The 13,470-nt window shown below is 44.2% G+C and overlaps 1 protein-coding gene across 4 annotated transcripts in view; it reads right to left on the bottom strand.

Annotated features, from left to right (window-relative positions):
* The window catches only part of LOC135252316 (mast cell protease 1A-like), a 38,181-nt gene that overhangs the window by 20,844 nt on the left and 3,867 nt on the right, over positions 1–13,470 (bottom strand). The window contains exons 1-5 of one of the 4 annotated variants that reach the window (XM_064330257.1): positions 2,751–3,130; positions 2,252–2,399; positions 1,883–2,021; positions 684–941; positions 9–244 (exon numbers count right to left, since the gene is read on the bottom strand). In XM_064330257.1, the coding sequence (XP_064186327.1) occupies positions 89–244; positions 684–941; positions 1,883–2,021; positions 2,252–2,399; positions 2,751–2,811 (762 nt within the window). In that variant the 5' untranslated portion in view covers positions 2,812–3,130 and the 3' untranslated portion in view covers positions 9–88. Of the gene's footprint in view, positions 1–8; positions 245–683; positions 942–1,882; positions 2,022–2,251; positions 2,400–2,750; positions 3,153–13,242; positions 13,394–13,470 lie in introns of those variants that run through there. The other 3 variants (XM_064330255.1, XM_064330256.1, XM_064330253.1) reach the window with 3 other exon arrangements.

Raw genomic sequence — 13,470 nt, 5'->3', positions numbered from 1 at the left:
AATCAAATGCAGTATCATGTATAATTTATTCATCACTATGTGAATAATTGGCATAATTTCAACAACAGGTTATCATTTTGTCAGCGGCTCACTTTATACTGCTTATGATACACTTGACCCAGGGCAGGTACTTGGATATTTTAGTGTAAACATCCGGTTTTTTAGGTGTGTTGCAGTTTCTGTCACCGAAGGCCACGATGCCCACCGCTGTGTCCTTACACACCAGAGGACCTCCTGAATCCCCCTGTCATTAGAAAAAATAAAGTATTGCTGGAGCAAATATCAAAATATTATTTCATTGATTTTTGTATTCGATAAAAAAAATATTTCACATACCTGACAGAATCCTCTGTTGCCGGCACTTCCCCCAGCACACAAATACAGATTCCTTACTTTTAACTATTTATTATGAGGCACACATTAGAATAAGGCTGACGTGTTTCGGCATTACTGCCTTCATCAGAGCAGATGTGCTACCTCACCTATGAGTTTGATCGGTTTATGTATATTTTGGCTCAGCACTCCTCTTCATTTTGCTGGTTGATGCACACTTTTTCTTATCTCCAATGGAATTTTTATTCTTTAAGGCACGTATAGGTATTTCTGACATAATACAGATAAAGAGGGTGAATCTAATGCATGAATATTTATTTGATGAAAAATTGAAAAATGACAAAACATACCTTGCAGACTCCTCTGTTGCTGACAATTCCCCCAGCACACACCATCCTGTTTGTGATTGGTCTTTTCCATAATTTGTCGCACAGCTTTCGGTCCACGACACTCACATTAACTTCCAGGAGGCGTGGGCTTAGGGTCCCGTTCGTTTTGATGGCCCCCCATCCTGCCACACTGCAGAGCGTTTTGGGCTTGATGTCTTTATCTTTCTTTGGCAGGGGGATCCACTGCACTTCTTTGCTCTTCTGAACTGCAGTCTTGAGCTGATCCAAAAACAGAGCCAATCAGAGTCTGCCACACGAGTCAGAAACAGAGCCAATCAGAGTCCTTACCCGGCACACGAGTCAGAAACACAACCAATCAGAGTCCTCGCCCGGCACACAAGTCAGCGATCTACATCAAATTGAGCCACAAGCATTAAAGCCAGATCAAGCCAAAAGCTCATGAGTTCTTTAATGAGATCTACTTTACATGACATTTATTTGGCAGACGCTTTTATCCAAAGCGACGTACAATAAGTGCATACCGAAGGCCATTGGAATAACTACTAAACCCAGGTCCGATAAGGTACAATACTCATTATGTAACAGTTATTCATAGCCATGAACGCATTAAGTCTAGTTCACACAGTAAACATTACTCTGACCTAACCTATACTTTGAGGGTCACTGATCTTGTACTGGTTTCAGCTTGGTATACCCCAGCTGAATGTTTTCTCTGGGGTTCACTGAGCACTTACTGACAGTACCGATTATCACTAAAACAGTGTAATAGTTTAGCCCTGGTATTGTAAGTGGCCAGCAAGCGTACAGCACAAAATGAATGTTAGAATTTTTTTATAATGACTCATAATGAGGTGACTAAAATATATAAAATATAAGATGGAAGCCACCTCCTGCACCAGTGCACTGTGCAATCTGAAGCATGCACACTCATCCAATTTACTTGTTCCCCAGCCATAGACAATTTGTTCTCTATAGCTCACTGTGATGTTACCTGTGACGTGCAGACCTGTCAGTGACAACTAGGACTAGTTGGAAGGAAGTGATTCAGCAGTAACTAAGGGATAGGGGCTAACATAAACCCGCCGTAACTCTCGAGATGAGGCCTGTTCTGTCTGTCAGTGTGTCATAAATGGCCGTATGACTCAGTCTGCACTCATGGTGGGCTTTTTTGCTGACTCAGTCGCTCGTGTTCTCCATACCTGCAGCAGCATGATGTCATTCTCCTGTCTGTCACGATCGTACCCAGGGTGGATGTGGTAGAATTTTACTTCAGCCCAGATTGACTTTCGTTTCTCAGAAATGTCATGGGCCCCAAGTAGAACTGTCAGGTTCTCTCCCCTTTGTAAAAGAATCAGCGGTGTGTTAACTTCCTCATATCACACATGTATACTTTATTTGTGTATCGAAATGTTTCAATGCCACACAAAAACATACCTGAGTCTGTGCCAGACTCTACCTTTCAGAGCTCAATAGGATGAGCATAATTTTATTTTTATTTTTTGAGACTTGTACACTCTTGTTCACATTTTTGTAAATACTAATAATACTAGTTCAACAGGAGATCTTACCACTCCAGGCAATGTGCTGCCGTCATTACGAAGGAGTTGGACACCAGGAAACCTCCACAGGCGTGCTTGTTCCCTTGCACAAAGACCATGTAAGGTCTGGAGTGTGGCTGAGCCTCCCTGCCATTCACAATGCCTGAGTCCTGTTGGGCTGGGACAGAAAGAGATTTTAGCCAATGAGCATTTTTATCCTTCCCCACATTCATTACATTCTCTATCACCCCTCGTCAATACTTTTAAAAGTTACACAAAGGATGAAAATGAAAGACTTTCAAAATGACGAGGTATGAACACATCAAATAAAACTCTTGAGGGCCCGCAAATCATCAAGTGAAAATAAGAAATGTAAATTAGGTGCATATACATATTTTATACATAAGCATGCATCGTGATATTGAACTCAATCAAGTCATCACCTGGGGCAGAAGAGAGAGAGAGAGAGAGAGGCCATCTCTATGATTTAGTGGCAGACAGATACGCATTCTGTAGTGCTGACACTTACCTGCTCGGGCCAAGGCAATCAGGAGACCCACTACCAGGGGAGTCAGGAAAGGTGAAGACATGGCATCAGAGAAGCTCTCAAACGGTTTGGACTGAAGATCGCTGCTGTGCACAATGATCAGCCCTTCGCTGCTGTGCTTTTATTGAGGCTGGTCAGGAAACTGTGGACAGCTGTGAGGTTTTCATCAGTACAGCCGCTGACATTTTTTAAAAACGAAACAAATCCTTTGTCATATTGCAGAGTCCCCAGTGTGGGTAAGTGGTTTCAAAGTTGTTGAGTGCTCGCAGACTGTGGTCAGATTTTCCGGCAGTTGAGACCACGAGCGCCCCATTTTTAATTTCACACTGGGGTTATTTTTGAAGATCTAAAAGAAAAAAATTATTTCTGGCGAATCCTGGGGGCTGACCAAGAACAGTCATTGTTCGTTACTGAGTGAGTGAGCAGCTGACCTACTACCTGCTATTGGAACATGCATGTGTGGCTAGCACACAACCGCCCAGTAGGTGGCAGAATTCACGTATGCTTCTGTCCGAGCCGACATTAAACGCAAAGCAGCCTGTATTGTGTGCAAGAGTGTTTCAGGATTGGAAATCAAAGGGGAAAATTTAGATGAAACACCTAACATCTCAGATAATTCTGTAGGAAACTTAGAATATAAATATATCTACATCAGTGGTATCAGGCTAAGAACACGGAGGGCAAAATGGAGCTTTCGAACGCAGACACCAGTGTGAGTGTGAGCTCGACAATACATTTTTCACAGAAACCGTAGTTTCATGACTGTGTTTACTTCACTGCTGTTGTGACAACGCCTACGAGAAGTAAGCACTAATGTGTTGTTAGCCTTTATTGATCACAATTCTATGAGGCCATACGATGTAGTTACACAAGCCAATAGTAGGCTATTAACTCATAAAATCTATTCTTAATGCTACTTGTTTTATCAGACATTCCAGAGTCAAGTTTTATTATGGTCAGCAGCACTAAAAATGTCCGTCAAACCTCCTCAACAAACGGCAAAAGTGCTTCAACTGTTGCTTCAAACTGATGCTTCACTGAGCAAGGACGTTCCATTAGCCATATACGTGTTGCCTTGATTCCTCCGTCCAAGTATCTCATCCTTGCATCTCTTTCTCTCATCCTACGTTTGGGTGGAGCTAAGGAGAGAGGAAAGGACACGAGGAAGAGATGGAAGGAGTGAACTGGAACGAGCCCGTCGACTCTCAGTGGGGTGGGAAGTGTCTTCTGGGACCGGTGGGAAAACAAGGGTGCAGTACGATTTATGGCCAAAAAGTCGTTCGCTTCAGTTTCTGGGGAGAGATTGTTCCCCCCTGGTAGTACCCAGGGACTGACTCAACTAGGTGTGCCTGACCTTGTCACATGTGTCAAATAACTGGTTATAATCAGCTGGGTTATACCGTTAGCCTGGTATGAACACTGCAAAGAAAACACACAAGGGACCACAAATCATCAAGTGAGAGAGAGGGAGGGAGGGAGAGAGAGATAGAGAGAGAGGCGGCCTCTATGATCTCACTGCAGACAGATACACATTCTGTAGTGCTGGGACTTCCTTGCTTGTGCCAAGGCAATCAGGAGACCCACTACCAGGGGAGTCAGGAGAGGTGCAGACGTGGCATCAGAGAGGCTCTCAAACGTTTTGGGCCAAAGGTAGCTGATGTGCACAATGAGTCGTTTACTGCTGCACCTTTAGCCTATAGATGCCAAACAGGATGCAGCAGATATCTGTGAGAGGTTTTTCTGTCTGTATAACCGCTGCCATTTCTTCAAAGAAGCCCCCCCTTTGTCCTGTTTCAGAAACCGCAGTGTGGGACAGAGGTGTTAAGCAGTCCATCAGCTTTTCTATGAATTCAGAGACGCATGAGACGCCCATTTTAATTTCACACACCAGCTTACTTTATTTATACTCGGTGGCAGCTTTATTAAGTATACAGTACCTGCATCAATAACCTGCTCCTTCAAACAAATCATTTGGCTGCAAGACAATGTGTAAAGCATGTGGACGTGGTGAAGAGGTGTAGTTTTTGTTTGGCCATTAAGCTTGGGCTGATTTTTGTATGATCTGTGTGACTTTGAACGTGGTGTGATTGCTGGTGACAGACGTGGTGGTTCCAGCATCTCAAGGAACAGCTGCCACCCTCACACACTACAGCCTCTAGAGTTTTGAGAATAATGTGATAAACAAAAACCAACCCCCACGACCCTGCCCAGGATGCTTAGCGGGTATCGATAATGGATGGATGGATGGTATTCCTCCTGTTTAGTAGGGTTTGATAGGGTAGTGGACGCTGGTGTGTGCATTGTAGTACCTGAAGCAGATCGATTCAGTGCAAAACCAAAAAAATGCACTTACATATTCATTGAACTGTTTAATCTGAATGTGTGAGATGTTCTTACTGAAATGTATTTATGGTGTGGGTTAGTATGAGCTCCTTGTCTCACTCACACATTCCATTTTACAATCTTGCTTTGTTATTTACATTTCACTGCTTGTTTTAGCTGTTAATTCTGTGTGAATTAATTTAAATAAAATGAGCAAAGAGATTGTCATGTTGTCTGTGCAATGGAACAGGGCAAGCTAATCGTCCTAATTCTCTTGGTGGGAACTTGGTGTGCTGTGTTTTCTGGTTCTGTCTGTTTCAGCCGCATGGATGGAGATGGTGGCCTCTGCTACAGCCTGTTGCATGTGCTGAGTAGAGACTAGTGGTCTTTTGCAGAGGCCCTTCCTTTAGCAGTCTCACCACCCACCCCCCACACCCGGCAGCGGTTAACGCTAATCGTTCGTTTCATCTGAACACCCTTGTCTTTCTTCAGCTGTGGTGTGACTTTAGTGCTCACCACGTTTTATCGCTATACGATGCTTGGTAAAATTTGTTTTTGGGAGTATAATTTGCTCCCCTCAAGGCAGAGGTTTTACCCCCCCAGGACACTAACAGGTATATGAGGTCTTTTATTCCATCAGCTATTGTCTTTTTAAGGAAAATGGGACTGTGACTATCCGTAAATGTGATACGGTGCACCCCCCCCCCCCCCCTATTTTTCTTTCTTTCTTGCTGCTGCTTCTGATGATTCTGGTGACAAGTGACAACGACAACAGTGACGTTGGCGCTAACTGTGTACTTGTGTTTATGTGTGCATGTATGTTTATATTGTATTTGTATCAAATCCATTTTTACTTATTATTGACTGCTGTTTGCAAGCCAAATTATCCCTCGGGGCCATTAAAGCTTTACTCTACTCTGCTCGACTCTAGTTATGATGTGGTCTGATGTGGAAGGCCTACTCTGGGTGGGGGAGCCTGGGGACCTAGTTCACCATGAAATGACTGCTGTACAAATTGGCAGAGGAACCGGGGGGGACGGGTGGGACGTGTCCCCCCCAAATCTTTGTAAAGAATCTAATTTGTCCCCCCAACCATAACTGATCCCTCTCCCATGTAAAGCTTTCAATAAAGGCTGCAACAGCAATAAATGATGACTTCAAAATTATGTGGAAAGGACTGTAACGCCTGTAAACATAACGTGAATTATTGACTCCCCTCTTCACACAGTAGCAGTGGTTTACCCCCATGGCCACGAAAAGTTTGAGTTTACGAAAGCACAAATGGGATATGTAGTCAACAATTAGAGGTGAATGCTCAAGCCGATCATACTATGGACTTCACTTCCCATAACCCTTATAGAAATAAAAATGGTAATAAGAAATTTTAGGATAGCGCTTCCGAATTTGCTTGTGTCGAAAGTTCTGCGACGGAAACAGCGATAGATTTACCCGCTAGCATCTTCCAAAATGTAAACAAGCCAGGCAGTTTTCACGGTCGGGAAAACTTATGACAACGTCAGCTAAAGTCAGTGACTCACAGCGGTTGGAAGAACGGTAACGGTAATCTTATATGTGTAATGTTACCTAGCAATATGCCAGCTAACGTCATTGTTAGCTAGCTAGTTGTCAATGAATGAACTATGATATCTGATAGTATGATGAGTAGCTAGCTAGTTAATAGCTGTCGGTACACTGTCTGAATGTGATGTTCACTTAACTTAGAAAACTACCTGGCGATAGTTGTACTCGGTTGCTAAGGAGGGAATTAACGTGACTCCCCATGTTGCAGTGTTAGTATTGTAATGAGATTGTTACGTCGGTTACATTGGTTACGTCAGTTACGACGGTACCGGAAGTTAGAGTACGAGAGAGATGAAAACACGAGGTTGTATGCTAAGAGTTTGTTAAAATGCGTTACGTGCAATAAAAGGCTGAACAACGTGAAGAGCGGACAGAACTTCTTTTCTATAAAGGTAGACTAAAGAAGAGTTTATCACAAGTATTTTAGCCAATGTTTTGTGTAACGTTATGGACACGTCTTGTGAAATTATTTAGATTATAGTATTTAGAACATGTGCATTTGTCCCCCTGAATTTAGTGTTTTCCTTTACATTTCCACCATAAATTGATGCAGAAAAGGCACAAATTGGTGCATAAAAATTCACCAGGAAATGAAGTGTTTGATGCTCAAAATGTCCTGGGGGAGGACCCCCAGACTCCCCCTTAATGTGTCCCCCCCCAAAGTCCTCACACGGCACTCATTAAAGCCAGATTGAGCCAAAAGATCATGAGTTTGCACCTGAAGACTTAGACTGTTGGGCCTAAGATGTGCTAAAGTTATCCTAAATGTAAGGTCTGGAGTGTGGCTGGGCCTCCCTGCATTTACACACATTTGGTACCACATCAAAACATTTAACAGTTACACAAAGGACGAAAATGAAAGAAAAACGACTTTCAAAATGACAAGGTATGAACACTGCAAAGAAAACACACAAGGGACCACAAATCATCAAGTGAGAGGGGGGGGAGATAGAGAGAGAGGCGGCCTCTATGATCTCACTGCAGACAGATACACATTCTGTAGTGCTGGGACTTCCTTGCTTGTGCCACGGCAATCAGGAGACCCACTACCAGGGGAGTCAGGAGAGGTGCAGACATGGCATCAGAGAGGCTCTCAAATTGGTGGTCTTTTGCAGAGGCCCTTCCTTTAGCAGTCTCACCCACCCATCCCCCACTCCACCACCCCCCACCCCCGGCAGCGGTTAATGCTAATCGTTCGTTTCATCTGAACACCCATGTCTTTCTTCAGCTGTGGTGTGACTTTAGTGCTCACCACGTTTTATCGCTATACGATGCTTGGTAAAATTTGTTTTTGGGAGTTTAATTTGCTCCCCTCAAGGTGCAGGTTTTACCCCTCCCTGAGGTGACACTAACAGGTATATGAGGTCTTTTATTCCATCAGCTATTGGCTTTTTAAAGAAAGTGGGACTGTGACTATCCGTAGGTGTGATACGGTGCCACCCCGCCCCCCCCCCCATTTTTCTTTCTTTCTTGCTGCTGCTTCTGATGATTCTGGTGGCAAATGACAACGACAACAGTGATGTTGGCGCTAACTGTGTACTTGTGTTTATATGTGTATGTATGTTTATTGTATTTATCGATTCCATTTTTACTTATTATTGACTGCTGTTTGCAAGCCAAATTACCCCTCGGGGACATTAAAGCTTTACTCTACTCTGCTCTACTCTAGTTATGATGTGGTCTGATGTGGAAGGCCTACTCTGGGTGGAGGAGGCTGGGGGCCTAGTTCACCATGAAATGACTGCTGTACAAATTGGCAGAGGAACCGGGGGGGACGGGTGGGACGTGTCCCCCCCAAATCTTTGTAAAGAATCTAATTGTCCCCCCAACCATAACTGATCCCTCTCCCATGTAAAGCTTTCAATAAAGGCTGCAACAGCAATAAATGATGACTTCAAAATTATGCGGAAAGGACTGTAACGCCTGTAAACATAACGTGAATTATTGACTCCCCTCTTCACGCAGTAGCAGTGGTTTACTCCCATGGCCACGAAAAGTTTGAGTTTACGAAAGCACAAATGGGATATGTAGTCAACAATTAGAGGTGAATGCTCAAGCCGATCATACTATGGACTTCACTTCCCATAACCCTTGTAGAAATAAAAATGGTAAGAAGAAATTTTGGGATAGCGCTTCCGAATTTGCTTGTGTCGAAAGTTCTGCAACGGAAACAGCGATAGATTTACCCACTAGCATCTTCTAAAATGTAAACAAGCCAGGCAGTTTTCACGGTCGGGAAAACTTTTATGACAACGTCAGCTAAAGTCAGTGACTCACAGCTGTTGGAAAGAACGGTAACGGTAATCTTATATGTGTAATGTTACCTAGCAATATGCCAGCTAACGTCATTGTTAGCTAGCTAGTTGTCAATGGATGAACTATGATATCTGATAGTATGATGAGTAGCTAGCTAGTTAATAGCTGTCGGTACACTGTCTGAATGTGATGTTCACAGAACTTAGAAAACTACCTGGCGATAGTTGTACTCGGTTGCTAAGGAGGGAATTAACGTGACTCCCCATGTTGCAGTGTTAGTATTTTAGCCAATGTTTTGTGTAGCGTTATGGACACGTCTTGTGAAATTATTCATATTATAGTATTTAGAATATATGCATTTGTCCCCCTGAATTTAGTGTTTTCCTTTTCATTTCCACCATAAATTGATGCAGAAAAGGCACAAATTGGTGCATAAAAATTCACCAGGCAATGAAGTGTTTGACGCTCAAAATGTCCTGGGGGAGGACCTCCAGACTCCCCCTTAATGCCAAAAGATCATGAGTTTGCACCTGAAGACTTAGACTGTTGGGCCTAAGATGTGCTAAAGTTATCCTAAATGTAAGGTCTGGAGTGTGGCTGGGCCTCCCTGCCATTCACAATGCCTGAGTCCTGTTGGGCTGGCGCAGGAGGAGATTTTAACCACAGAGAGTGTGTTTACACTTTCCCACTTTCATTGCATTTACACACATTTGGTATCACCCCACATCAAAACATTTAACAGTTACACAAAGGACGAAAATGAAAGAAAAACGACTTTCAAAATGACAAGGTATGAACACTGCAAAGAAAACACACAAGGGACCACAAATCATCAAGTGAGAGAGAGAGAGAGAGAGGGAGGGAGAGAGAGAGAGAGAGAGGCGGCCTCTATGATCTCACTGCAGACAGATACACATTCTGTAGTGCTGGGACTTCCTTGCTTGTGCCAAGGCAATCAGGAGACCCACTACCAGGGGAGTCAGGAGAGGTGCAGACATGGCATCAGAGAGGCTCTCAAACGTTTTGGGCCAAAGATAGCTGATGTGCACAATGAGTCGTTTACTGCTGCACCTTTAGCCTATAGATGCCAAACAGGATGCAGCAGATATCTGTGAGAGGTTTTTCTGTCTGTATAACCGCTGACATTTCTTCAAAGAAGCCCCCCCTTTGTTTCAGAAACCGCAGTGTGGGACAGAGGTGTTAAGCAGTCCCTCAGCTTTTCCGTTCGTTCAGAGACACATGAGACGCCCATTTTAATTTCACACACCAGCTTACTTTATTTATACTCAGTGGCAGCTTTATTAAGTATACAGTACCTGCATCAATAACCTGCTCCTTCAAACAAATAATTTGGCTGCAAGACAATGTGTAAAGCATGTGGACGTGGTGAAGAGGTGTAGTTTTTGTTTGGCCATTAAGCTTGGGCTGATTTTTGTATGATCTGTGTGACTTTGAACGTGGTGTGATTGCTGGTGACAGACGTGGTGGTTCCAGCATCTCAAGGAACAGCTGCCACCCTCACACACTGCAGCCTCTAGAGTTTTGAGAACAGTGTGATAAACAAAAAACCAACCCCCACGACCCTGCCCAGGATGCTTAGCGGATATCGATAATGGATGGGTGGATGGATGGATGGTATTCCTCCTGTTTAGTAGGGTTTGATAGGGTAGTGGGCGCTGGTGTGTGCATTGTAGTACCTGAAGCAGATCCATTCAGTGCAAAACCAAAAAAATGCTCTTACATATTCATTGAAATGTTCAATCTAACTGTGTGAGATGTTCTGACTGAAATATATTTATGGTGTGGGTTATTATGTGCTCCTTGTCTCACTCACACATTCCATTTTATAATCTTGCTTTATTATTTACATTTCACTGCTTGTTTTAGCTGTTTATTCTGTGTGAATTAATTAAAATAAAACAAACAAAGAGCTTGACATGTTGTCTGTGCAAGGGAGCAGGGCAAGCTAATCGTCCTAATTCTCTTGGTGGGAACTTGGCGTGCTGTGTTTTCTGGTTATGTCTGTTTCAGCCACACAGATGGAGATTCTGGCCCCTGCTACAGCCTGTTGCATGTGCTGAGTAGAGACTGGTGGGCTTTTGCAGAGGCCCTTCCTGTAGCGGTCTCATCGACAGCAGGGTCTTCCGCCCCCACCCCGGGCAGCGGTTAATGCTAATCGTTCGTTTCATCTGAAGACCCATGTCTTTCTTCAGTGTGGTGTGACTTTAGTGTGACTTGCTGCATGTTTTCCAGGAAAGGCGGATTAGTAATGATGTGGTCAGATGCAAAAGGCGGGGTGGGGGAGGGAGGGGGGCTGGGGGGGGGGGGGGGGACTTGTTCGAAATGAAACAACTGCTTTACATGATTAGTTTCTGCTCTTTGAACCATGAAAAATAATATACAGATATCATTGCCCCCCCGCCCCCTCCCCATCTCCCTGAAACAAACATACACAACCAAATCAAATGCAGTATCATGTATAATTTATTCATCACTATGTGCATAATTTGCATAATTTCAACAACGGGTTAGCATTTTGTCAGCTATTCACTTTATACTGCTTATGATACACTTGACCCAGGGCAGGTACTTGGATATTTGAGTGTAAACATTCGGTGTTTTAGGTGTGTTGCAGTTTCCAGCTTCATTGAAGGACACGATGCCCACCGCTGTGTCCTTACACACCAGAGGACCTCCTGAATCCCCCTGTCATTAGAAAAAATTAAGTATTGCTGAAGCAAATATCAAATTATCATTTAATTGATTTTTGTATTCAATTAAAAAAAAATTTCACAGACCTGACAGAAGCCTCTGTTGTCGGCACCTCCCCCAGCACACATCATCCTGGGTGTGATCGGTTTATTCCTCCAAATTTTTTGGCACAGCTTTCGGTCCACGACACTCACGTTGACCTCCAGGAGGCGTGGGCTTGAGGTCCCGTTCGTTTTGATGGCCCCCCATCCTGCCACACTGCAGAGCGTTTTGGGCTTGGTGTCTTTATCTCTCTTAGGCAGGGGGATCCACTGCACTTCTTTGCTCTTCTGAACTGCAGTCTTGAGCTGCTCCAGAAACAGAGCCAATCAGAGTCCTCGCCCGGCACACGAGTCAGAAACAGAGCCAATCAGAGTCCTCGCCCGGCACACGAGTCAGAAACAGAGCCAATCAGAGTCCTCGCCCGGCACACGAGTCAGAAACAGAGCCAATCAGAGTCCTCGCCCGGCACACGAGTCAGAAACAGAGCCAATCAGAGTCCTCGCCCGGCACACGAGTCAGAGATCTACATCAAATGGAGTCGCACTCATTAAAGCCAGATCGAGCCAAAAGCTAACGAGTTTGGCCTAACGACCCAAACTGTTGGGCCATTTTCCTGTTCATTATTGGGCTAGAGATGTGGTATTGTTTGCCTAAATCCTAAATTTCACCTGTACAGTGCTTCTTTACACCGTGTCTGCGTGGGTTTTTTCCCGCAGTCCAAAGGCATGCAGGTAGGCCGATTGGAGACCCTAAATTTGTCCATAGGTATGAGCGTGTGAGTGAATGGTGTGTGTGCCCTGCAATAGATTGAGTGTATTCCTGCCTTTCACCCCAATGAATGCTGCAATAGGCTCCAGAACCCGCTGTGACCCTGCTCAGGGTATGCGGGTATAGATAATGGATAGACGGATGAAATGCTTCTTTGACATAAATGTCTCACTCTCATTGAAAGATGACTATTGCCTTAGCTCACTGTGATGTTTCCTGTGACATGCAAACCTCTCTGTGACAGCTAGGACTTGTCTGGAGGAAGTGATTCAGCAGTAGGGATACCAGCGAACCTAAACCCACATTAACTCTCAAGGTGAGGCCAGTTCTGCCTACTCTAGTGGAGTCAGTGTGTCATGATTGGCCATATGACCCAGTCTGCACTCATGGTGGGCGTATTTGCAGTTTGAGTCACTCGTATTTTCCATACCTGCAGCAGCATGATGTCATTCTCCAGTGTGTGCGCATCAAACCCAGGGTGGATGTGGTAGAATTTCACTTCAGCCCGGTTTGACTTTCGGTTCTCAGAAATGTCATGGGCCCCAAGCAGAACTGTCAGGTTCTCTCCCCTTTGAAAAAAGAAGCAGCATAGTGTTAACTTAACCTTTCACACATGTATACTTTATGTGTATCATAATATTTCAGTGCCTCACAAAAACGTACCTCAGTCTGTGCCAGACCCTACCACCTTCCAGAGCTCAATAGGATGAGCATTATTGTTTTCTTCACTTTTTGAGACTTGTACACTCTTTTTTATAAATACTAATAATTCTAGTTCAACAGGAGATCTTACCACTTCAGGCAATGTGCTGCCGTCATTACGAAGGAGTCGGACACCAGGAAGCCTCCACAGGCGTGCCTGTTCTTTTGCTGCACAGAGACCATGTAAGGCCTGGAGTGTGGCTGAGCCTCCTTGCCATTCACAATGCCTGAGTCCTGGTGGGCTAGGACAGAAAGAGATTTTAGCCGACCAGAGCATGTTCATACTTCCTCACACCCTTTATAAGTTACTAAATGAAAG

This window comes from Anguilla rostrata, chromosome 4 (assembly GCF_018555375.3).
Source record: "Anguilla rostrata isolate EN2019 chromosome 4, ASM1855537v3, whole genome shotgun sequence".
Lineage (NCBI taxonomy): Eukaryota > Metazoa > Chordata > Actinopteri > Anguilliformes > Anguillidae > Anguilla > Anguilla rostrata.
This window is presented reverse-complemented; position numbering and strand designations above follow the sequence as displayed.